Source organism: Rhinolophus hipposideros, assembly GCF_964194185.1.
Source record: "Rhinolophus hipposideros genome assembly, chromosome: 5".
Lineage (NCBI taxonomy): Eukaryota > Metazoa > Chordata > Mammalia > Chiroptera > Rhinolophidae > Rhinolophus > Rhinolophus hipposideros.
In genome coordinates this window covers 68,159,036-68,183,288 of record NC_138051.1, presented here as the reverse complement: position 1 = coordinate 68,183,288, position 24,253 = coordinate 68,159,036, and the positions used below count along the sequence as shown (strand labels likewise).

The window sequence follows — 24,253 nt, the reverse complement described above, 5'->3', positions numbered from 1 at the left end:
TCTCCTGGTTTGGTGTGACTTCCTTGCTAGCTCGTTCAGCAGAAGCAATCAGTTAAAAAGGACAAATGATTTCCTATCTAATAACTAGCTGGAAACACTTTAATTCCTACAAAATTCATCAGAAACCCAGAGCCTCCCTGCTGGTAGAAACCTAATGTAAGAGTCTTCTTTTAAAAATCATACAAAGAAAAGTAAATTCTGGTTAGGTTAACATCTGGAGTTTAAACTTTATTCCTGCTGATAGAACCTTCCTGTTTAAATGCACCTACCTGAAGCAGAGTGATTTTGTTTTCTCAAAGAATAGCCCACTAATGCTTTGCATTAAAATGCCATGGGGTGCTTGTTGAAATACAGATTACAGAGTCCCCACGTTAAAACTAGGGAATCAAAAACTCTAGTGGTAGGGCCCAGCTGCATATTTTACACATGCCTCAGGTCATTTGCACACACCCCTAAAATTTGTGAAACACTGCCCTCAAGATTAACCAATCCTTACTTTTCTGGAATTTCTAGTATTTCTTCTTCTAAAGAAGCCAAAGAAAGAATTGTAAGCATTGAGGGTACAGGCCAAATCTTGTCATAGAATATGTATTCTATGATAACCCTGTCTATGAACACTTAATAGCTTCTCTGTGGGACAGTTAAGCTGTAGGAATTACCTCATGGTACTGTAATCTGTATGTCTCCTCCCACACTACATTTGCACCAAGACTAGAGCTTATTTCCAGGATGGAAGAACTACCAAACCTATGTGGACTGATGCTACTTCATGTTACATTTTTTTTCTTGGTAATTTAAATATATTTATGAAATTTCTTATAAATCTTGAACCTGAACGATAGAGTCAAACTTAAGGAGAATAACATTTTACAAGTACTCACTTTAAAGAAATCCAAATCACTTTAATAATTGATCTTTTTAAGGAAAATTGCTTTTTATGTAAATTGGAAAGGATCTGGGATTTGTAGCTCTTACCTCCAAACTGTCTCTGACTTATAATTCCACTGGCAAATAATACAACCTCTGCCATATTTTTGAAATAGGGATAATCGCTCTTTGTAATAAGGATAATGGCTCCCAAAGTTCCAAGAAGATGAATGAGATCAGGCTTGTTTTTGAGTGAGGGATCCTATAAAAAGTGTAAATTATTAGTATTCCTTTTATAGGCCTTTAATGAGTTATCCACCTGTCAATGATGAACATGCCTCTTGAAATATTCCATTTCCTATTTTTCAGGCTTACTGGAATAACACAATCTGCTCTATCTGCTCTTAAATTTTCCAGGAGTATTTTTGGGAATTTAAATTTTAGTCAGAAAAGGGAAAAAGAATACTACCTTCCTCCCAAACACACATGCACTCCTAAGACAACAGTGTCTGCATCTGTATTTTGACTTTGTATTGACTAGATTGATTGGACTTGCTAAACCATTTGGGTCATCAAAGCCTCAGGTGCTTTGGGTTTGCTAAAGTATCACAAAGTCCACTAGCTTATTAGCAGTAAACCCTAATGTAGGAAAGTGATTTCAAATAAATAATTTACTTGATGTCATTCTTGGTTGTAAAATCATCCTCCCCATCTATATAGTTCCAGTTGCTGTTATGCAGACTGTTTTTTAAAATTTTTGCTCATCCAAAATTACAGATTTTTTGAGACTCTAACTAGAAACAAAACAAACCAACACCTCCCTGCATATCACAATTATTAAATTCTTCAGTAATGAGGAACCCCTTGTTGGCTCAAGAGGATGTTTGAAAATGTTTTCAATGTTTTCCATTTGCAGAGTGGTAGAAGAAATTTTTAAATATCATTGAGTCTACTGTTTGAACCTGATTGTCATACATAATTGTCTTATTTTCTAAAGTTTATTTTACAAGGACAAAATATGTAACTTTTATGTAAAAGAAGGAAAAACTGAGGAAACAACTAAAATCTAGGATATATGATAAATAAGGTGGTTTAACAGATATAAAGAAAAATAAATGAGGAAAGCATGTAAAAGTTTGGTGAGACTGCTCCTTTTGGACAGTAGTAGGTCCATATGGAAAAAAGTTTCTGGAACTGAGTAAATGACAAATCACTATTGAGAAGTTCCTTGCAGAGTTACATGAAAGAAAAATATTTATATCCATCTTAACAGTGGCTACAAAGAGATCTGGGGATAGTTCAGTGGCTTAGGTTTGGTTGACTTCACTTCTTGAACAAATTTGAGGATTAAACATTCACAAATGTTTCTAATAAATTCTGTACAAGGAAGTGAGATATTAGCACTTTTTTTCAGTGCTGTATCTACCATTGTAGCATCTGTCAGTTAGCCTTAACTTTAAGCCTTATAGAAGAATCAATATATTCTGATTTGAGAGTTTTCCCCACGTGGTAAAAACAAAATGTGAAATTTCAGTAACTGGCATGAAAAATTTTAGTAGAACCCAGGAAGTTTTCAGAAACTAGAGCTTTTACACAATATGGAAGTTTTAATGTTTTGAAGGTTCAGTAAATTATGTGGTATACAAGAGTGAAGTCTAAATTACCCACTCAGAAGGGTAACTCTATAGTCCACATGTCTGGATCCATGGATGCAGATGGACAGATACACTTCATTTCTCCTGGGAAGTTTAGTTCTAAAAAGCTATCACTCAGAACAGACGGTTTTATGATCGCATGAAAAGAAAAGATGACAGAGTTGCTATGAAAATGAAAGGCCTGTAGTATTAACAGTAATAAATGAAGATGTGAAACAACAATCAGCTTAAAACTGCAAATTAAAAAAAAAAACTTATGCAGAAAGGTTGAAGCATATGGACACCCACCCAGTTTGCAATGAGGGCAATGGGAGCCCCAGACTTTAGCTTATTAAAGATGACCTTTCCCCTCTCTAAAATTTCAAAGCTGACGTTTCAAGTGCTGAGCAGACTGTGTGCCATATGTAACATGACCTCAGCTCCACTCTGCCCGAGCACTGATGGCATCACTAATGAGAGGTGAAAGGTCCTTTTCTTGCAGCTTTTTCAGAAACCCACCAACTCTTTCCTGTGAAGTAAGGCTCCTCCCCCTTCCTTGATTTCAAGAGAACTGCATTTAATACACAACCCCAAAACACTTTTATTACCGGTCGATTTGCTTATAGCCGCAGCCAAATGGCAGGATGTAGAATCACATGCAGAAGAAAATATTTATTTTGACTCAGAAGGCAAAGGGATTAAGAGAACATTGTATTAACCTTGCCTTTCATCTATGTTTTAAAGGGAAATTCTCCAGAGGCCGCCATTGAAGTTCTATTTTTTTTTATATAAAAGAGTATCAAAGACTTTTAGGAGACCAGGTGTGTGTTTATCTGAGGGGAGGAGAAAAAGGGACGAAACTATATTGGGGGGAAAGGCAGCTTTCACAAAGCTGCTTCAGACTGCAAAAGGATGTATGTGCAGGAATCTGTTAGAGGCATTCCTACCAGTCAGCTCCTCCCCCCTCCTTTTTTTTTTCTCCTGCTTGGAAACAAAATAGCTTTTTTTTTCCAAGCAGGTTATCATATTCATGGCATGGTCAATTTCCGTTTGCCAAGAAAATATTTAGGCTGATCAAAGAAATTACAAAATCGGATGAATAGAAACAGACGTTCCCACAAGAGAAGCGTTTCTCAATGTGAAGAGGCAGGCGGATTGAAGCCCACCCAGTTTACTCCTAGGAAATAGCTCTCTTGCCAAAAGCGGAACTACAGGGCCACCTGGATTCTGCTGGAAGGACTTTGGAAAAGTCACAATTTCCCAGAAAAATCACATGGAGACTGGAGCTTGAGACTCTCTGGTAGTGGACATGTAAGGAGATGATCGGTTCTAGTACAAATCAGGAGAGCCTTTAACTACGTCCATTAATAGAGACCTTTCAAGACAGAAGATGAGTGAGTTTGGGATCCTTTTGTTTTGCTTTGCTTGGTTTATTATGAGCACAGAAAATCAAGAACACATTATTCTTTGTAAACGCCACAGCAATGTGTACTTTTGGAATGGAGGGATAGCAGTTTCTCTCGATTAGTATAAATTCAGTTTTTAGATTTGTGAATTTGGGTGGGGAATGGTTGGTAGTAGTTGTCTTCTGGACCCTCTGGTCTCCAAGTGTGCGCCCCGGCCAACTGGTGACAGTAAATAAGGTCTTCCTATCTCTTCGTTGTTCCTGGGTAAGGTGCCGTCAAACCAGGTGAGGCCACTTGCTGCGGCGCTTGGATGTGAAGCACTGGCTGGTGTCGCGGTTACCTTCCGCAGGACTCACGAAACTGAAGAAGGGCTCCGCTCCTGGAGAGGGGATCCAGATTCCAACCCCCCTACCATCGCCACCACCGCTCGCCTCGGGCAAATTGGGGCACCTCAAATCGCAAGTGAAGCGTCACCGTTACCTCCAGTTTTCCGAGGGAGAAAGCGAGGGAGGGATGGTCCTAAAGGAAGGCAACTATGGGGAGAGATAAAGGAGCCAAAAGAAGGCTCCCTTCCTGCGAGTCCCGCTCGGAGCTACGCGGCGCTGGCAAGGCCGCGGCTGACCAGGCGGTTCCCGAACTGTGGGCTGAGAATCCATTCAGCCACCCCACAGTCCCTCCCCGCCGCGCGCCCTTCACCCCCTGGGCTCCACTCGGCAGATTTTTTTCTTTCTCTCTTTTTGTTTTGTTTTGTTTTGTTTCGGTTCCTGCCGGTCGGAATCCTTTGCCAGGAAGACAGCGCCCTCTCTCTCTCCTCCTGCCGTAGCCCTCTCTCTGCTCCGCTGACCTACCGGCGTCTCGTTCGTGCCCCCACCCTCCCTGGCCTTGTCGGGTCCTTCCTCACGCTCCAGCAACCTCCCCGGGGAACAACGCGAGCGAGCGGCGGGGTCCGAAGCCTGCTCAAGTCGGGACCCCAGGCCAACGCGGCCTGAACGCCCGACCTCTGGCGGCTTGACTGGGCGGAGCCGTCCCCGGCGCGCACGCAGCGCCCTACAACTCTCGCACGGCCCCCGGGAGGGGTTCCTGGCGCAGGCGGCGGGGAGGGAGTGAGGCCCGGCTCCCCCCAAGCTCTGCACAGCCCGCTAGCGGGCGGGGCCGCGAGCACGCGACGCTGTGAGCTTCCTCCGGCGCCCGCGCACCGCGACCAGGCCGCGCGCGCGCGCGCGCACCTGGCAAAGAGGCTTACCCCGGACCTTAGGATGGGCGGGCGAAACGTGGACACGGGCCTGCATGGGGGTTATGGGTGAGGGTTGAGGGTGAACTTGAAGAGAGGCAAGGAAAACTTCTACGGCCTGTTCCGCGAGTCCCCAAAGCGCCGCAGTCCGCGGGTTTCCAGGAGGGCTGCGCCAAGCACTGCAGCGGTGTGGAAAACGTTGCAAAAGCCAAGCCCCGGCGGGTGGGTCAGACGCGCGGAGGGGCATGGGTACCTTCCCAGTACCTTCCGCCCAGGGTGTCTTTCCCACAGCTCAGAGGACTAGTGCTCCAGACAAATGCCGCGCGGCCCAGTCCGGTGCAGAGGCAGTTAAGCTTCTGTCCGCGAAACTCTGGATCCTTTAGAACCCAAACAATGTACTCATATGGAATGCAGAACCATTTCCCGTGGCGTGGATTTGCCTGCACACAGGTACAGGTCTGAAGTGCTCCCACCCCACCCCCAGCCCTTCCCGGCGCCTTGGAGCCACAGGGGGAGCTCGCCTGGAGCTGACCCGGCTGCCGAACGCAGGCGGCTCCCAGAAATGCACTAATTGAGTCACAAACCACTGGCCGCCCCTAACAAAGCGATCCATCTCCGCAGCTCAGCGCCCAATTTGTCCGCAGCACTTTCTTCCGCAATTCAGAAGCATTATCTTGTTTTTAAAAGTATCGCGGCAGAAACGTGGCAATTATCCTGAGCTCGGGTTACGCTAAATGGCTTTAGTCTGAGAAATGGAAGAATACAAATGCCGCGAACGTGCTGACCGCCTTGCTGCCAGGCCTGGACCAGTGGTGGGGGAAACGAGCGAGATTTCCGCCGGCGAAAGGGAGGTCTCGCGCAAGTTCCCACTCTTGGTCTTCTCTCCCAGTGGCACCAGGAGAAAGCAGTGTTAGGCCTTTGTTCCTAGAGGTTAAGAATTCTGAGTGATGGCCCCTCAGAAGTCGGGAGAGAGGGGGTCATATCCCTACAGGACCCGGCCACGCGTCTCGCCCCGCCTTTGGGTCAGGGACTGGTAGCTTCCAGCACTGCTAAGGAAGGGAAGAGAGGTCAAGGGTCAGCAGGGAGATGGGGAAGAATCCAGTTCCTCTTTGGGGCTACTACACTAAAACTGGAGAGGGTGGATGGTACCGGGAGGAAATAACCAGGCGGAAAGAGGGGCCGTCTCTGAGGACTGGGGAGAGGCGTTCACTTCTGAGAGAGGGGCAGGCCTGGCCCGGGAGCCGGGGCGGACGCCGCAGGGTGGGAACACCGGAGAACTGGAGAGGCCCAGAGACTACCAGGCGTCTCCGCACCAGCAGGGGCAGGGGAGCGCGGAGGGGGGGAATGCTCTAAGAATCTTCACCTCGGTCCGCCAGGGTGCGTTTGGGCCTGGAAAATGGGGAGAAAAGAAAAGAGAGTAGCGAAATGCGTTCGGGTGCCGGCGCCGGGCGTGCAGTCGCCTTTCTCGCCCCAGCGGCCCAGCCCGCCGTAGTAGCCACGCTGTGCGCGTGTCTCTTTCTCCTTCTGCTTAAACCAGCCCCCACATCTTGAAGTAATCAGCAGCCGAGAAGGGACTCGTCCCCCTGGCATCTCAGGTTAAAGAAGGAGGTCCAGGAAAATGTGGTAGAGCCATTACAAGAAACCCGAGCCGCAGTCATCAGGGACTCCAATTGCCATCGCATTAGGATTGATTAGAGACCAGCAGTACCGTAATGACCCGGAAAGAGGGGCAGCCGGGGATTATTAATATCAGAATGTGGCGGGGTGGTGGCGTGAGGGGAGGGAGGGAAGAGCAAAGTGGGGCGGGAAACGTCTTAAGTTACTAGGATTTATATGTAAGTGCAGGCTTACCTGAGGAAACCGGATAGTCAGTGAATCACGCAAACAATAAATCTAATTGCATCTAAAATTTCACGAAGCCTGATTTTTTTTTGAAGGAGGGCGGGCAGTTAAACCATCGTAAAAACCAGGCTAACATCTTAGTTTTTATAAACACGTGATTATATAAACTTATTGTAAGAATCCAAGTGAAGAGATGGGGAAGATTGCTGGATGTCCACTTTCCTCACCAACGGGCCTGGGGGAGGGGGGTGGAGAATTTGGGAGTGCGTTTTTGGGTCACTTTGGATCTTCTCTCCAAGGTTATGGGGGCAATGGAGTGGACATTTTTGTAGAGTTTGCAGAGGAGTGATAAACCAAATGTTAATCAAAGCAGTGATACCTGGGTAGTGGTTTTTTGTTTTGTTGGAGAAACCAACTATCGGGATGTCTAAGAGATGTAAAGAAGAGAGTGGTTTGTCTCCTTCGGACTATGAGCCAAAACAAATCAGCCCCTGATGGTCTGGGCTGAAACGCAGCTCACTGGATAATTAACTCCATCTTTCCAGTCCACCCTAACTGTTTATTTAGTGTCACCCTGCATTACTGTCACTAGCACTTTCCTCTGAACAGGAGGAGCTGCAGGCTTTCACCTCCCAAAAGGAAATTCTTCTTAGCTTAGACAGATGCGGTATTCAGGATGTACATTAGTTGAGAAAAAAAAGCTGATTGGAAACTCAGTGGAAGATAAGGGAGCTTGGAGAGTATCTTTTTGTAAACTTGCCCTAAGGCAATATTTATAAAGAGACGGGGACAAGAGTATCTTCAAGTCTTAAGAATGGATTCTTATAACAGTCTCCTTCACTTTCCAGAGAGGTACTTGGCATCTGATGTTGAGTGGCCTCTTCTGGCCCAAATCTGGCGGTTGGCGAGTCCCTGGGCCTGAGCCTCCTCAGAGCGCAGCTGAAGTTGGCCCTTTCCCCCCCAGGTGGCCAACCCACTTTCCCTGGTTCTACCCACGGGCGCCCCCACCTTGTGACGACGCCCCCAGTCAGTGTGGCTGGGTCCCATCGACTGAGCCGATGCCCCTGCCCATACTTCAGAGTCATCTGGGCGCGACATCAGCACACTGTAAAACTGCACAGCGCCTGGTCTCCAGGCAGAAAGAAACAGGCGCAGGCACCCAGAACCTTGCAGAAAGGAGGAAAACGAAGAGAGAGAAATAGATAAAGAGAGGAGAGGAGAGGAAAGGAAAGAGAGAGAGAGAGAGAGAGAGAGAGAGAGAGAGAGAGAGAGAGAGAGAGAGAGAGAGAACAATGAGAAGAATGAGACAGGGAAAGGGGATGAGACAGATAAGAGACTGAAAGAGAAAATAAAACAATGAGAAACAGAGGTTCACACACAGAATGAACGAGCTTCCTCTTTCAGATTTAAAAGAGAGAATTATACAGAGAGAGAGACAGATTCAGAGAGAGAGAGAGAGAACCAGAAGTGGGGACACAGAGCGGAAGAGGATAACTCCTCCAAACACACACCCGCCAGCTCTGTTCCCCTGCAGTCCGAGTTCTCTGGTGGTCGTGTCTCTCAGTCTCTCTGTCTGTCTCTCTGTCTGTCTGTCTGTCTGTCTCTCTCTCTCTCTCTCTCTCTCTCTCTCTCTCTCCCCCCACCCCACCCCCACTCCGGGACAATGTGGAGACAGTATTTGCAGGAGCCGAGCGGGGCAGCAGCGTTTTTAGCAGCAAGCCGGGCTGGCAGTTGTTTGTCCAGGTGTGGGCGGGGGACGGCTGTCCCCCAGTCTTGGGCTGACGCTGAGTTTTCGCACCAAGGAAGCGGGAGGCTCTGCTCGCGCGCTTCCCGCTTCCAGGAGAAAACTCCCTCCCTCCCTCCATACATAAATATATTAGGGGAACAGACAAATCTTCATTGTTCAGAAATAAGCTGTGGAGGCCGGCCGGCTCCCCTCGGTCCGGCCTAGCATGGCTGGAAAGAGGGAGGGAGAGAGGCGGGGGCCGTTCGGATCCGGTGTCACGTTGCAGATTCCCACTAAAGATAACGAAACGTGATCTATTTTTCAGAACAGCAAGTGGATGGGAAAGAACCTTGACAACACAAAACTCATTTACTAATGGACTGGTTTTGGGTTTCTCTTCTCCGGGTCCGCAAACCTCCCTGCCTGAGCCCTTCGCCTATTCAGACCTTGCCGGGAGCGGCGTCCCCCAGGAGGCAGGTGGGCGGCTGCTCCGGCGCCTCGCGGGCCATCGGAGACCGGGATCCCAAGAGTCGAAGGCACCCGAAGTTCCCGACCAAGCAGAGGGAAAAAAATGAATGTTGTCACTTCAACCAGGATTTGGGGAGTCCCCGCACTGCCCCAGAGCAACGACGCTAATTTATTGAAGAAACACCTCTCGATGCCTTCCTTTCCAAGTATCTGTAGGTAGAGTAGCATACCCACTGTCCTTCTTGATGGCGAAGGAATTCCAAGAAAGCGGGCCGGGAGCCCCAAAGCATCTCGCTCCAAGCCAGAATGAGAATCAAGTGGGTCCCAGCCAGAGGTTTTTAAACCAAGGCCTTAGGTCAGCCCAGACAGAAAACCCAGCAGCAAGTAGTACCTTCGTATTGGCCTTTCCATAAACCAGTTGTGCGCGTTCTGGCCGTTACCTGCACAGAGAGACAGAAGAACTGAAACCTGGAGTCGGGCACCCCTCGCCAGCCGCGTTACCTTCGGGAGTTGCGATGCTGCGAGGGCAGCAGCTAGAGTTGCTCGTTCCCTTTAAATCTTTGACGCATCTCTGTTTTTCGTGTGATTTGCATTGACAGCAAAGGTTTTAAGTTACTAGAACAACTCAAACCTTTCTGTGTGCGATTTAAAATGGATCATTTGGTTTATGTGGTTTGTAAATTCATGTCATTTTACCTCTTTTAGTGGTTTCAGTGAAAGGTTCCATTTTGGGAAACCTTATATATCCGAGTCAATAATTAACATTTATAACAATTGGTTCCCCTAACCAAGGGATCGAAATAGCAGGTAGGCTCCGTTAGTGCAAAGCGAATAGCACTTTTCCTTTCTAGTTACGCTATCTATTGGATTAAACACAAGGAGAAAGGGAGGCAGACCTGGGCACGGCCTGAGGATGAGAACCACTTCTCATCAATCCCGGTGCCCGTAATCACGGTACCCACAGGGTCGTCTGCCCACTTGTCGTCAATGTCCAGTACGTCCTGGTTCCTTTCGAAAAGAAGTGGGCAGGGAGGTCTAGAGGAAGTCGGAAAAAAGGTGGTCATATTGGTGTCTAATTGCCACCTCATCCCCTGTAAATTTATATCTGTCCTTATTTGTCCAAACTATGCCTCATTTCCTCATACAAAATTGTTAATTATAAAGTACATCCCTTACTCAACTTACCGTTTGTCTTTTAAGAGATGTGGGAGATGTGGCTGTACTTACAGACACGTACCCCCCCAACCCTGGTACATACACACACACACACACACACACACACACACACACTGTAATTCTGCGCACTTGCTCCAGACTTTAGGGTATTAACTGAGTTTTAGAGCTGAGTTTAAACTCCGTTCCGGTCCGCACACAGCTGCCATGTCAATAAGGACTGTTCCAAGCAGAGACATTCCTTCTGGCAGGACACTGCCGCTTCTTAAGACTTCATCTGAAACATCATGAGTACTAAAATAAGACGGGGAGGGAAAATTACCAGACACATGGACTTAAGTTCAGCCGTGCCAGGCTTCCAGTTTAGAAAGTAAGTCATTGGGCACACCATGTGGTAGGGGCTCTTTTGAAATAATATGCACCCATTAAATGCACTTAAAAATAATTCTAAACATAATGAAACATCAGCATCTGTTCCCAAGGTCTAATTGCATGGGATACTGCAGAGTTTCAAGGATGCAAAAAGCTTTATGTGGGAGTTCAGCAGAGAAGCAGCTTCCCTTTACTTGGAATCTCTGGAGAGGCAGCCAGGAGGGGAAAACCCTTCATGAGTTTAAAATGTGCATTGCAGGGTACCCTGGACTGGGTGCATTATTTTAAAACCATATAAATAATACAAGGGGAAACCCACACAGTGCTTCTTATTTTCCCACTTATGTCTCAATATGCAAAGGGTTATGTGGAGCTAGGCTCGGGCTGATGGAATCAAAACATATTTAAAGAAGACAAGCAAGTTTAAAGAGCCTAGAGTTTGTTCTTTGCATTCACTAAGAGGGTGCATTTAAATCAAAAGCATTTTTGAAGTGTACTTACAATTCTGTTTTGAACTTATCTAATCAGAGATAAGTATAGTCATAAAGTCACTCTCCTTCCACCATTCGGCTCCCCTTATCTCAACGCATTGTTCTTATCTTCTACCAGTCTCAGCTACTGACAATAGATTATCTTTGTTTATAGACACTAATTGTTTTCAAAATCTTTTTAGTAATTGCTTTGGAACAAGGTGTGCAAATGAGGCTTAAGATAATTAGAGCTTCATTTGTTTGTGCAGTTTTACTAAGCATTCTCCACACATACACAAAGTAAGAGATGATGGAACTGAAATTGCAGGACATCTCTTTCCCTGGCCATAAAATAGGCCAGCCTTGTAATTCACACACACACACACACACACACACACACACACACACACACACCCCTCTTTATTTAATCTTGGAGCCGCTGTCGTCCTCGCTTTGAGGGAAGTGTCCCTCTCAGAGTAGGACAAGGATTGTATTACAACCGTACGGCTATTGGAGCGGGACAGTTTTATTTAATTTACACCCCATCCAGCGCCTTTCGTACGAGGTTCCCAAAGCATTTTTGCTAATAGCAAATAAAGCTTCTCGGCATTCCGCAGTAGCAGAAGTGGCGTTGGAAAACGCAACCGCGCCGATAGGGAAACTGAGTCCAATAATCTTCAGGCTTAAACCACAGAACATTAAGATGCCAAATCACAAATGAACCCTCCGCTCCTCAATGCGTTCTAAACAGCTCTTCACGTAGTCCCAAACAGTCATGGGCTTCTGAGAATGAGGGAAGCGCTACCCAGCTGGGAGTACACTGCCCTTTGGAGGGCGGTAGGGGAGTGAAGGGGGTGGGTGGAGAAGGGAGGAGGAAATTAAGTTTGGAGCTGAAGCCAGCCCGGAGAGAAGCCACTTTTCCAGCGGCCGCAGCTTGAAGCTCTAGTCTGCTCCTGTATTATTTATCTCGTCCCATAAGCTATTCATCAATCCATTATTTATTCATTCCAACATTAAGGTAATTAAATATGAGCTCACCGGGAAAGGGCAAGTCTACAAGGGACAGGGACAGGGGTACAGAGGGAGAGAAAGGGAATTAGAAGGTCTGGAGTCATTGATTTGCGTAGAGATGTGCGCGGCTGCCCTTAGGTGACACTGGAGAGGGGGCTCACGTTGCAGGGTCCTGACGCGCTCACCCACTCCCGCCCCCGGGCAGTTAGGTTCCCTCCTAACCCCCCTCCCCGCCCTCCACCTCGCTTCCCACCTCTCCGGGTCCTTCTTCTCTCACCACTCCCAATCCCCCACTCCACAGCCTTGCCCTCCCCGCGCAGGGCGGCGCAGCCTCGCGGCCCGGCCGGGCGGCGCGCGGGCTGGCCTGCCAGGGATAGGCGCCGCCCGCAGCCAATCAGCGCGCCAGGGACGCTGCGCGCTTTAAGGCAGCTGCGGAGAGAACAGAAACCAAGTTCCCCGGCAACGAGCAGCATCCACCCGGCGGGAGGCTGGAGCCAGCGAGGCCCGAAAGGCTGCGGAGTGAGCCGGCTGCTCCGTGTCCTGCGTGTGCCCCAGTACTCCTCCTCTTCTTCCTGGGCCGTCCATCCCCAAATCTCGAGTTGCTTTTTCGACTAGGGAAAGCCTAGGGAGGGGGTTAGGAGCAGCCGCGCCCCCCTCCCCGCTGCCGCCGCCGCCCCTTGCTTTTTCGGCTCTGCTCCCTGCCGCGTGCGTCCGGGCAGTGCGCCTCGGCAGGCCCCAGCCATGTCGATGCTGCCGTCGTTCGGCTTTACCCAAGAGCAAGTGGCATGTGTGTGCGAGGTTCTGCAGCAAGGCGGGAACCTGGAGCGCCTAGGCAGGTTCCTTTGGTCGCTGCCCGCCTGCGACCACCTGCACAAGAACGAGAGCGTGCTCAAGGCCAAGGCCGTGGTCGCCTTCCACCGCGGCAACTTCCGCGAACTCTACAAGATCCTGGAGAGCCACCAGTTTTCGCCTCACAACCACCCAAAGCTTCAGCAACTGTGGCTGAAGGCTCACTACGTGGAGGCCGAAAAGCTGCGCGGCCGGCCCCTGGGTGCGGTGGGCAAATATCGGGTGCGCCGAAAATTCCCGCTGCCGCGCACGATCTGGGACGGCGAAGAGACCAGCTACTGCTTCAAGGAGAAGTCGCGGGGCGTGCTGCGGGAGTGGTACGCGCATAACCCTTATCCCTCGCCGCGGGAGAAGCGCGAGCTGGCCGAGGCCACCGGCCTCACCACCACCCAAGTCAGCAATTGGTTTAAGAACCGGAGGCAAAGAGACCGAGCGGCCGAGGCCAAGGAAAGGTACGCGGCGTGCTTCCCGCTGCGGGGGCGACCCGGAGATGTCTTCCTTTTCCCTCCGCCCTTTCCCGCCCCCGCAGGCACTCGCCACCGCGTCCTCACCGCCTGCTGGAGCCCGTCCGCCGGGCGGCGCCCGGTCCTCCGCGGCACTGCAGCAAAAGTTCATGAACTCTGAGATGGCTAGCTAGGGATGGGATCTCGTTTGATTTGAGCGCCCGCGCGTGGGCTTCTTGGGTTGTGAGTGTCGGGAAATATTGGCGCTAGGTTTGTTTTTCATGCCTCTTTGGCTGGCTGGGCTAGGAGTGGGGGTTGGAGAGTGAGTTTCTAGATCAACTAGAAGGGAAGTGTTGATGGGTAACGCGAGGAAAGGGGTTCGGTGGGGGCTGAGGGTCGCGAACCTCTCTGCTCTTGCTCGCCGGAGCGGTGGAACTGGCCTGAGACATCTGCTCTGTCCCCGCTGCTGCCCCGTGCTTTACTCGCGCTCTCCTGCCAGTCTTTTGGGCGAGAGGTCGTCGCTTCGTTCCGCACTAGCCTTACAAAAGGAGAAGTCTTTCAAAAATCCACAGAAGAGAGAGCTTTGGGAGAGGTGGCGCTGCATTTACTCCCCGGTGCCCCAAGCCCAGAAAGGATTGCTTCTCTCCGGGACTCCTCTCGCGCAGCCGGGCGCGGCAGCCAGTCCATCTGGTGGTCCGCGCCGCCGCGCTGGACGAGTCAGGGGTCTCACGTCGCAGGCTTCGCTCCAAGCCTTAGAGCTCAGAAGGCAATATTTTAAAAACCTATCTGTGCCTCCGCTCCGCCCTCCTCGCGTTGACACCCGCGGCCACCTGGCCCCGCTCCATCCGTTCGCTGTAGAGTTTCCGACCGAGATTCGGAAGAGCGTGGGGGCGGCAGTGGTAGCGTCAGGGAGAGCGCTCTGGGAAGCCGAAGAGTTTGGGGGAAACCTGAGCGCCGAGCCGGCTGGATTTCCTTTGTTCGCTTCCGAGCCTGGGGGGCTGAAAATGTCGCCTCCGCGTTCCACTCTGGGTGGAAAAGCACAGAACCTGGATACATTCCGCTGAAAAGGGCTTTCTGGGAGAGACTGGGAGAGAAGGGGAGAGAAAGGGAGAGACAGTTAGGCTCTCCCAGTGGGGAGGACAGGCGAGCATGACGAAGGCGAAAGCAGCGAGGGATTCCAAATCCTGAAGTTTACCAGCACCCAAAGCCGGGACTGACGCCCCGGCACCAGGTGCCGGTTCACAGGCTGTTCCCGGGCGAGAAGTTTCCCTGCGGGGAACGGTGCGCTGGTGTGGATGTCCGTGGGGAGTTTGAAAGGGGGACGTGAGGGACTAAGGATTAAGTGAGTAACACGGGGACTGGGACAGTACGGTTCCAGTTAGACTTTAATTACAAAACGGCGGTCCTACAAGCCAGGCCCGAGGGCCCACTCCTTGATGAAATCGGAGAGACTGGCTGCGCTCCCTGTGTTTACTCAGGTCACTGGGCCGCTCTGGACACCACTTCCCATGACCTGTCCTGTATCTCTGAAACCACAACCTCGGGGCAGGCGCAGGGAAACTCGACGTTTAAGTGTTTCCTCAGATGGGAACAAGACAATTGACTTGATTCACCCCAAACCAGTGTGCACTGGGCACTGTTTGTCCCCTGTTCATTTTCATCACCAACAATCATTTGTTGGAAGATTTTCAAACTTAGCTACTTCTACACGTGGTACTAGTCTGATAGGTATTTAAAAATAATTGTTTGGAGAAAAACGAAAAATATGTGTGTTTCAAATAAGCCCTGCTGTTCTGGCTTTCTAAAATCTGGAAGAGATAGAGACCTTGCTCCCCAGGAACTCTGTCCTATAGCTCCCTATTTCTCCAGTCTCCTCAGTCTCTTCACTTCTCAGGACAGTTGGGGATGGGTGGGAGGGCAGAGCCCCTCCATTTGGGTGGATGACTAATTGCACAATGGCCCTTTACTCCTTCCAGCTCCCCTCCCTCCATCTCACACTTTTTTTTAACTTACTTTTTTTTTTTTTAACCATATGGTGTTGTCCTCTATTTCTTAGGGAGAACACCGAAAACAATAACTCCTCCTCCAACAAGCAGAATCAACTCTCTCCTCTGGAAGGGGGCAAGCCGCTCATGTCCAGCTCAGAAGAAGAATTCTCACCTCCCCAAAGCCCAGACCAGAACTCGGTCCTTCTGCTGCAGGGCAATATGGGTCACGCCAGGAGCTCAAACTATTCTCTCCCTGGCTTAACGGCCTCGCAGCCCAGCCATGGCCTGCAAGCCCACCAGCATCAGCTCCAGGACTCCTTGCTGGGCCCACTCACCTCCAGTCTGGTGGACTTGGGGTCCTAAGTGGGGAGGGACTGGGGCTTTGACGCAGCAACTAGAGACACTTGTAAATAGAAATCAGGAACATTTTTGCAGCTTGTGTCTGGGGTTCTTTGCGCATAAAGGAACGGTGGACTTTCACAAATATCTTTATAAAATTCAAAACCAACAGCGATTTCAAGCTTAGTCACCTTCTTCTCTCTGACTCTTTCCACTTTTGCATTTCCCCTCCCAGTGCAGAGATAAGGAAAAAGGAACAATAACAAAAAAACCCAAACAAACAAAAACACCCAGTCACCCAGTCTTGGTTTTGGGCAACCCATGTGCCTGCTTCAGTAGCCTTTTTTTTTTTTTCAATGAATGGGAATTACAAATCAACTGGATTTTAATTATTTCTTTTTAATTTATTTATGGATAAATCTTTTGGGAAGGGGAAAAGGGAGAGAGAGAGGGAGAGAGAGAGAGAGAGAGAGAGAGAGAGAGAGCAAAATAATGAAAATAAGAGCCTCCAGCCTGGGAGGAAATGGTTGTATTCTTAAGGTGAATAGGAAAAATACAATCTTATAACTTTTTTTTGAAGGGGAAAATTAAGTTTACATTTTTTCATATTTAGTGTTAAACAACTTTATGTAGTTTAAAATAAAAGAACAGTATTAGGGGGAAAACAAGTGCCTAAATGTCTTAATGCGCTCTCTGTGAGGCAGTTAGAGATAGAATTGACCATTAGTAATACAACTATTTTTGTCAAATTTAGTGGGGTTTTTTGGTTGTTGTTTGTTTTCTTGGGTTTTTTTATGGCAAACTTTTAAAATGTACCAATGTGAAAAAACACTTTCCTGAATGCTATTTCTTCTCACGCCCTCGAAGCTTTCATATCTGTACCCTACTCCTGTTAAGGGTTTCTCCTGTTCCCAGTTTCTAGCTTGCAAAAAATTTGCGACAAATCTGGCAACCTGGTATTTGTTACTAAAACAGCATGTGTTTTCAGGTTTCTTTTCTATTGTACCTAAACCAGTCTAAATTAAAACTTAGTAGAACACCAGGAGTACGATTCTGTTTCTGAAAGATGAGTTGTGTATTGCTGTCATTGGGCCCTATTTTTTTCTTTTTTAATGAATAGATTTGTTGGTTTCCTACTTAATGGTGGTTATGAATTGTAGGGTACTTTGAAGGCCATCACCTGAACCAAGAATGGTGACTGAGTTAATTATATGACAGAAAAAAATAGCTTTGGGATATTAATTTATTTTTTTGTTATTTAGATAATACAGTTTTGTTTACCACTAGCTCTTCTCCACAGCATTCATATGTTAAGCCAGCTCTTTTGTATTAACAAGTTTGACAAGACTGTGAAAGTAAAATGATTTATCTGCTTAGAAAAAAAAAGGGAGGAAACTTGAATGAGGATAGCAACTTTGTGAATTAACCTGTACAAATAGAAAGCAGACCAGCAGGATAGGAGCTTTTTGCAGTGCTGCCTGGTAGTTCAGAAAAATCCCAGTAATCAAGTAGGCTCCATATTATTTTTGCCTGGGGCAAAAATGATGTATCTTTGTATTTAGCTTTTAAAATTAGTGAAACAAATGGCATTATTTATTAAAATTCTACTCAGGATAACAGGATTGGCTTGCTTGTGCTTTGTAAAATATTGTTCCCCAGAGAGAGTCTATTTATTTTCTGACATGACAGTTTCATAATTTTGATTTTTCCCTATCCGTGTTACCATTAATATAATAATTTCTTTTTTCTTACTTTTTCCTATCTTTCCTGTCCTGATCTAAGAGACTGAGTTGGAGGGGGGAGTTAAGGCCTTATTATTATGAGGTTGTTTTTTTTTTTTTTTAACGTCAAATGGATTTGACTGAGTTCAAGGGAGAAAGGGTCACTGTACTTAACTGTAGTCACTTTTACTTATAAAGTAATTTTTCCCCTCAGTGATGGACAGATGTGCACACAGCCGCTCCGAGACCATCATTTGGATTGGGAGCTTAGGGTCCCAGTCTCCCTTGTTAGTGTTTTGGATCATTAAGTTGGTGTTTATTTAAGTCACTAGGGTGTTTATTCTCCACGTCTTGGGCCATGGAGAAATGCCACCCTCTGCAGGAGGGGCTCTCACAGGGGATCTCCTCACATTCTTCACATTCACTCCCCAAAACAAACACCCTGCACAAAGATAGCTTTCAATGACCCTGACAGGCTTCAAAGGACACCGCGGAAATCTCCCTGGAAAATAAGGAAGGGCCAATTACTTTAATTTCTTACATGCCCTCTCTTCCTACTCCGATGACTACCCCCCACTCTTCCAGCTCTGCTTAGTATAATTTTAGGGTCGTGGAAGTTCTGTCTCCCTGGGCACCCGAGCCCACTTCCTGCTCCCTTGCTTGGTGAATCTTGGAAATGTCTGCAGATCTGGTGAGGAGCAGAGCGGGCCGGTCCTGTAAAAGCCCCTGTGATTACTGCTTGTAAACTCGTTAAAAGGACAATTTTCTGTCACAGTCATAAACTCTTTGTAAAATCCCTGGCACTCGATCCAGAGCGCGCATATTCCAGATGTGTTTAATAAGAAATTGCACAATACGCCTCCCTCCGTCACCCTCGGCTCAGTCTGGCTAAACCAGGGAGTAGCAGGAGGAGGACAGAAAGCTGGATATTGCTTTGAGTTTCCTTGGCAATCATTTTAGAGCGATCATTAGGGGGAACTAACCATATATATATATATACATATATATATGTGTGTGTACACATATATATATATATATATATATATATATATATATATATATTTTTTTTTTTTTTTCCCCTGGAGGAAATCTTCGAGGACCAGCTATTAAGGGACCTCCAATTTACCTTCTCGGGTCGCAGTTTAACTGAATCAAAAGCCATTTTTCCTTTCTTCGCTACAGATTTCATAACGATAGGCAAAGGTAATGAACAACTGCTTATAAATAAAGTGTTTTTAGGATGAAACCGTACAGTATTTTGCCAAGTAAGATGAAAACAGAAACTCTAGGGCGATTTTCTTTTGACGTTTTAAATTTGAACACAGAATTGTTTGGGTCCTCACTGCCTGCTCGCCTTGACCTCTTGGCTGAGAACGAAGTTTCCTAAATACCGGAGGCCAAGGGGCTTGGCCGGCGGTTCCCCAATTTTTGGCTTAGCAGGTAGGGACTCGAGGCCCCACAAGCTGCGGGCAGGGAGATAGGCGCCTCTGGGGCCGGGCACAGCCGGGTCTTGAACCTATTCTCCAAGCAAGGACAGCTTGGTCTTGACCCCGAGCTGCAGTGGAAGCTTCCAGGAAGAGGCATTGGCCCTTATGGGTGAACTCCTACTTTGCTGACCAGTGACCCGCGTTACGCCGCACTCCCCCGCACCCTGAGAACCAGTAGGGCACCTGGCACTGAACCCGCGCGGAGCCGCCCTTCTCTGCTCCGCAGCCCCGGCTGCGGTCGCGGCGCTTGCGGCCGAAGGGGGCTTCACTCCTACCGCCTCTCTCGCCTGGAGGTCTTTGGTGAAGTCTGCAGGCAGAACTCCAGGTTGGAGATCCAGAGGCTCCTGTTCCTTTCTGCAGAAAACGAGGAGCTTCTCCTGCCACCCGCACACTCCGGAGGCCGCTCTTGACACTTTGCCCTCCCGAGGCGCGGGGAGTTGGGGCGCCTCTGCTCTCTGCTACCGGCATCACAGCGCAGCTCCAGGAGCCAGGCCTGGGGACCCGACCGGTGGAGCCCCTGGAAGCAGAAGCTGCGAGGCTGGCCTCGAAGGAGGAGGCGGCGGTCTGAGCTTCGAGGCACCACACAGGTGCTGTCTTCCGGGGCACCCCGGAGCCACTTCCCAGGCCCAAGTGCAGGTTCCCTCTCGTAGTCGTGGAGCTAAGGTGCGGGCGAGGAACGCGAGCGGCCCGGGACACACTTCGGCGGGGTTGGCCCGGGCCCTGCGGCGGTGGGATCAAGCTGTCATGGCCTCCAGCTGCCTCTGGGCGGTCCGCCCGCAGGTGTCGGCGCGCTCTGGTTCTCCGCCCCGCGCTTTGCGCCCAGGGCAGCGGGCTCAGGCCTCAGAGTCTGGTCGGGAGGCGGCCTAGGCCAAGCTGCCGGTTCCCCGCTGCCCTTCCTGCTTTAGATATGGCCCCATTTCCTTTGCTTCCTGTAGCCTCGGCCTTGGCTTTCCGACCCGCGCCCTCTGCGGAGGGGTGCCAGCCAGAGAGGGCGCCTCTTCTCAGGTTTGTCGCTGGGACTTTAACCGCTAGGGAGAGCGGCCCTAATTGTTGGAGTCTCGGCCAGGAAGCGGCGGCAGCTTCGCTTCCTTGGTGGAGCCTGCTAGAAAGTTCCCCCCACCCCCCAGGGTGAGGAGCGAGCATCGGCCTCTTCTCCGCGCACGACCCGGGGCCCCAGCAGGAAGGCACTGGCCGACGCCCGCAGGAGGCTTTGGGGTGGGCTGTGGGGGCACATGCACATTCTGCCCTTTGGTGGTAGGTGGTGTTGAATGAGACAGGTGAGTGAGGGTTAAGGTGAAGAGAGTCGCTGGTGGTCCATGTGCTTTCTCTGAGCTATTTCTACTTTTTCTGAGCTTTTCCTAGGAGTAGAAGACTAAAAACTCTTCCAGACTATCTCCTCCAGCTGCCCCGAAGCCTGCAAAACCTGTGTTGGTGCCCACTTCGCCCTTATGGGGCAATGCAAACTGAGGGTAACTGAGGGCTCAGTCGTTTAGCCTGCAGGTATGCGCTGCAAACCTTAGGTGGGGACTTCTGAGGCCCCTCGAGGTCACAGTGACCCCTCCCCCAGTCTGACTGAATCCAATAACTCCACCTGGAAGATTCTCTAAAGGAATGGGTGAGCCAGCCAGGGACAAAAAGAGTCAAAATCGTGGGCTTATCGTCTACTCAAAAAAAGCGCTGCCCTGGAAAGGCCGCGTTTTCTCTAGTGTTTTAAACCGAGTGTACACACACGACTTTGTTCCAGCTGATGAAATTGGAAACCTGTTCTCCCACTGAGGATGACAATCAGTGTTTTAGACGCTGTGGTCCTTTCAGACAGCGAGGAACAACACTGCAGTAGCATTTAAAAACAAAGAGAAAGAGACTGCTTGAGGCGCGTGGACGCCGGTCTCTTCCCCAATCTGAATTTCAGCTTCTTCCCTTTTAACTTGTTAATGGACAGCTGAGACCCCAGTTCTCAGCAGGTAGAGCACAACCCACCTAAAGGTTTGCTCCTCTCCGTTGCTTTGCTAATGAGAGTCCCCACCCCCTCCACTCCTTTGGAGAGAGAACTCACTAATTGTTTTCCTTTGCCATAACGTTAAAATATTCTTAAAATCACATGTCCCCCCTGTGATCTAACAGGAAAATGCAGAAAGAAAAACAAACAAAAACAAAAAACTAAAACCCAAACAATCTTATCTTTGAGAGAGAGAAAGGTTAACTTCAGATTTAAACACACACTTAAGTGTACCTGAAATGGCTACCCAATTGTAATTAAAATACTATTAGGTAATACTGGCTGCTCTCCCTTCTTTACTGCCATTAGTGGTTGTCATCAAAATGACAGATAGATAAGTAGGAAGACAGATTCTGGCCCTTTACTTACTATAATAAGGAGGCACTGGAAATGTGTACCAGCTTCCTCCATCTGGTCCCCTGTCCTTCCCACCCTCCATAACTCAGAACATAAATCTTTTATGGGACTGACATAGGCACATCCAAATAGAAACACTCATGGATTAACACAACCAAATTTATAACAATTTGTTATAAATTTCATTTTAATTTAGGATTTAAAATTGATTATGGCTTTTAAAATGCCACGGCTAATTCATAATAGATACACGGTTTTTTGGGGGTGGTCGTGGTGGTTCAGGATCCGAGCTGATATGCATGTGGGATCTTAAAGAAAACAAAACAGTCCTAGACTACATATTTTTACTTACATAGGCCATTAAATTGTCTTAGGATCCTTAAAGAATATTGAAACGTTCTTTAACATTTTATAGAGCTAGTCAGTGAGCATTTCTGATACAAAATTTGCAGGTTCCAGCCAACAAGTCTGTAAAACTGATTTTCTAGGTGTTCTCTACTTTATATTAAGTATTTTTACAAACTCAACCACTTTCCTATTTTTCCCCCTTAAGGCATGGCTTTAGCTGCTTTGCAACACTTCAATTCTAATTTGAGTTGCCAGTTATCCAAATGATCTAAATACCAGGAAAAGGCAATGGGGCTGTGAAAAAAAAAAAAAAAAGCACACGGAAAAAAAACAAGCAAACCCAACCCACATAGCTGTGACATCTTTAGTTCTCACACAGATATTGTATTTAAACTGTAAGCATCAGTATGCAATGATGTTTCCCTTAACTTTTGCAGCTGTGTGTGTGTGTGTGTGTGTGTGTGTGTGGGTGTGTGTGTGTGTGTGTGGTGGGGACTGGTATGGTTGGTGTAGGGGAGCAGAAACTTACAGTGCTTGTCCAGAAAATGCACATTTTGAGGGTGAGGTGACATAGTCAACAGAAGACAATTTTACCTCTAAGTCAAGGAGGTAGTAACAAGGAAGAAGCATTAGTTCTGTATTTATTTAGAATGCTGTAAATATGAAAGTAGGCGACAAGCTTTTTCAGAAATTAAGGTAGACAGGTCAACATGCCTTTGTATCTATGAAGTAAAAAGAACATTTAAACAATTGAAGCCTTGTCTTTCTTCAGATATGTGGTGAATATTTTCTATGCGTTGCTGATGCTATATAAACATAACATGCTTCCTCCTAAAGTCAAGTTCTTGATTTTAATTGAAGAATAATATTGCTCAGGGCTCTACCTCTGAGTATAAATAGCTAATCTAAGAAAATCAGTTCTGGGAATCTGGAACCAATGGCTGTTTTCAAAATAAACAGACAAAATCTTCATCTTAAAGAAGGCCAGGAGGCTTATTTTTACATAGAGTATATCCTGATTTCTCACAAAAAAAAATCTTTTATTGGAAAACTAAATGGCAGAATGACAATGCAGGCCCCCTACCATATTTCTATTAAAAAAAAAAAGATCAGTCTGATTTTGAGGCTCCCAAGCTTTCCTGGTCAACTTTTCCAGCATTAACATATCTTAGAAGCAAATCTGTATGCATTTTCTTTTTCCCTCTAATTTTTGTATTTCCAAGGGAAGGAAAGAGATATAGGAAAAATAAAAATAGAACCAAATATAAAAAAGAGGTATGATTTAAAGTGTGTATTATAATATTTCATACATAGCAGGTAAACAGTATCCAGACAACTAAGAACACTAGTATGCTAACCTTTCTGCTTTTGTTCAACTAAGGCAAGAAGTAGTTTTTTAAAAAATTTCCTCTGGATTAAGTTAGGAATGAAATGAATGAGGGAAATTTTGAAACTGTTTGGATTTTCTAGTACAGAGCCCAACATGGATGCTCGACAGAGTTGACTGAGAGTCTGGGCCAGGGGAAACACCAATGTACAGAAATTTCTTGGAAACTTCTGTTAAGGTAGAGATTTTCTTGTTATTAGGACCAAGCCCAACTGCACTGACACCCAGGCAGGAAGGAGATGTTGGACTCTACCTAAGTTCAGAGACCACACCTGGGGCTCCTTTCGGTAGGTAGAACCGGATGATTGGAAGATGCCCCATTCTCTCTTGGTTCTCCCATGTTCCAAGGCCCACTAAGGTGGGAAACCCCACAAACTAAGAAATTGCAAAGTGGAGCGGGATGTAAAGATGTTCTCTCCAACTCTCATTTGGGTCATTTGATGTGAATGTGTGTATTGGGTTTTCTGAAAATGTATTTTTAGTTCCCCTGGGGGAGAAGAAAGAGTTAATTTGTTTTCTGACAGGTTTCACACTGTGGGCAGGTCTGCCAAAAAGAAGAGGAAACAGAGAACAGCCCTATGATTAATTCTACCTGTTTTCCCATGAGCGATCACCTGCTCCAGGGGTCATGAATAGCAGGTAGCTCTCTCTCTCCAGGGCTCTGAGAGCTTCGTTTGTTTGGTGACAGCTGAGTGACAAGGCCTGAAACCCGAGCCCATCGCCCAGCCTGATGGGGGGATAAAAACGCTGGATGTTCCCTCAAACATTTCAGGAAATGAAAGTTGTAACGCGATCCCTCCTGCGCCCACATCTCCCCCAGCAAACACAAAAGCTCAAAGGAGCCTTCTCGGATTGAATTCGGCCTGGAGTTGATGGAGGGAAAGCGGAGCCCGGCGCGGAGTGGGGGGAGGAGAAGGGAGAAGGTTGGGGCTGCGGCTGGCAGGCTTTCTGACACAGAGGAGGAGAGGAGAGGAGAGCGGAGAGATTGCTGGGCGCGAGAGGCCCGGGCGCCCCTCGGGACCGGCTTCCACGCCGCGTCCCAAGCGCTCTGCGCCTCCAGACAGCGTAGGCCGCTACCGCCGCCACGGTTCCATCTGTCTTTAGGGTCAACGCGCAGTGGGGAGGAAAATCCGAG

At 48.0% G+C, this 24,253-nt stretch overlaps 1 protein-coding gene across 1 annotated transcript; it reads left to right on the top strand.

The window, feature by feature from the left end:
* The first annotated feature begins 12,622 nt into the window (after positions 1-12,622).
* Positions 12,623-17,440, top strand: SIX1 (SIX homeobox 1). The gene is made up of 2 exons (XM_081049595.1): positions 12,623-13,501; positions 15,549-17,440. Exons 1-2 carry the CDS (start codon positions 12,942-12,944, stop codon positions 15,841-15,843), a joined length of 855 nt encoding a protein of 284 aa, XP_080905721.1. The 5' UTR covers positions 12,623-12,941; the 3' UTR covers positions 15,844-17,440.
* The last annotated feature ends 6,813 nt before the right edge of the window (positions 17,441-24,253 follow it).

What these genes read in the sequence shown, in the direction of transcription:
- SIX1 (XM_081049595.1), top strand. Translation starts at nt 12,942, where the DNA reads ATGTCGATGCTGCCGTCGTTCGGCTTTACCCAAGAGCAAGTGGCATGT. An exon ending in GCGGCCGAGGCCAAGGAAAG is followed by an intron (nt 13,502 to 15,548) that starts GTACGCGGCGTG and finishes TCTATTTCTTAG; the next exon opens with GGAGAACACCGAAAACAATA.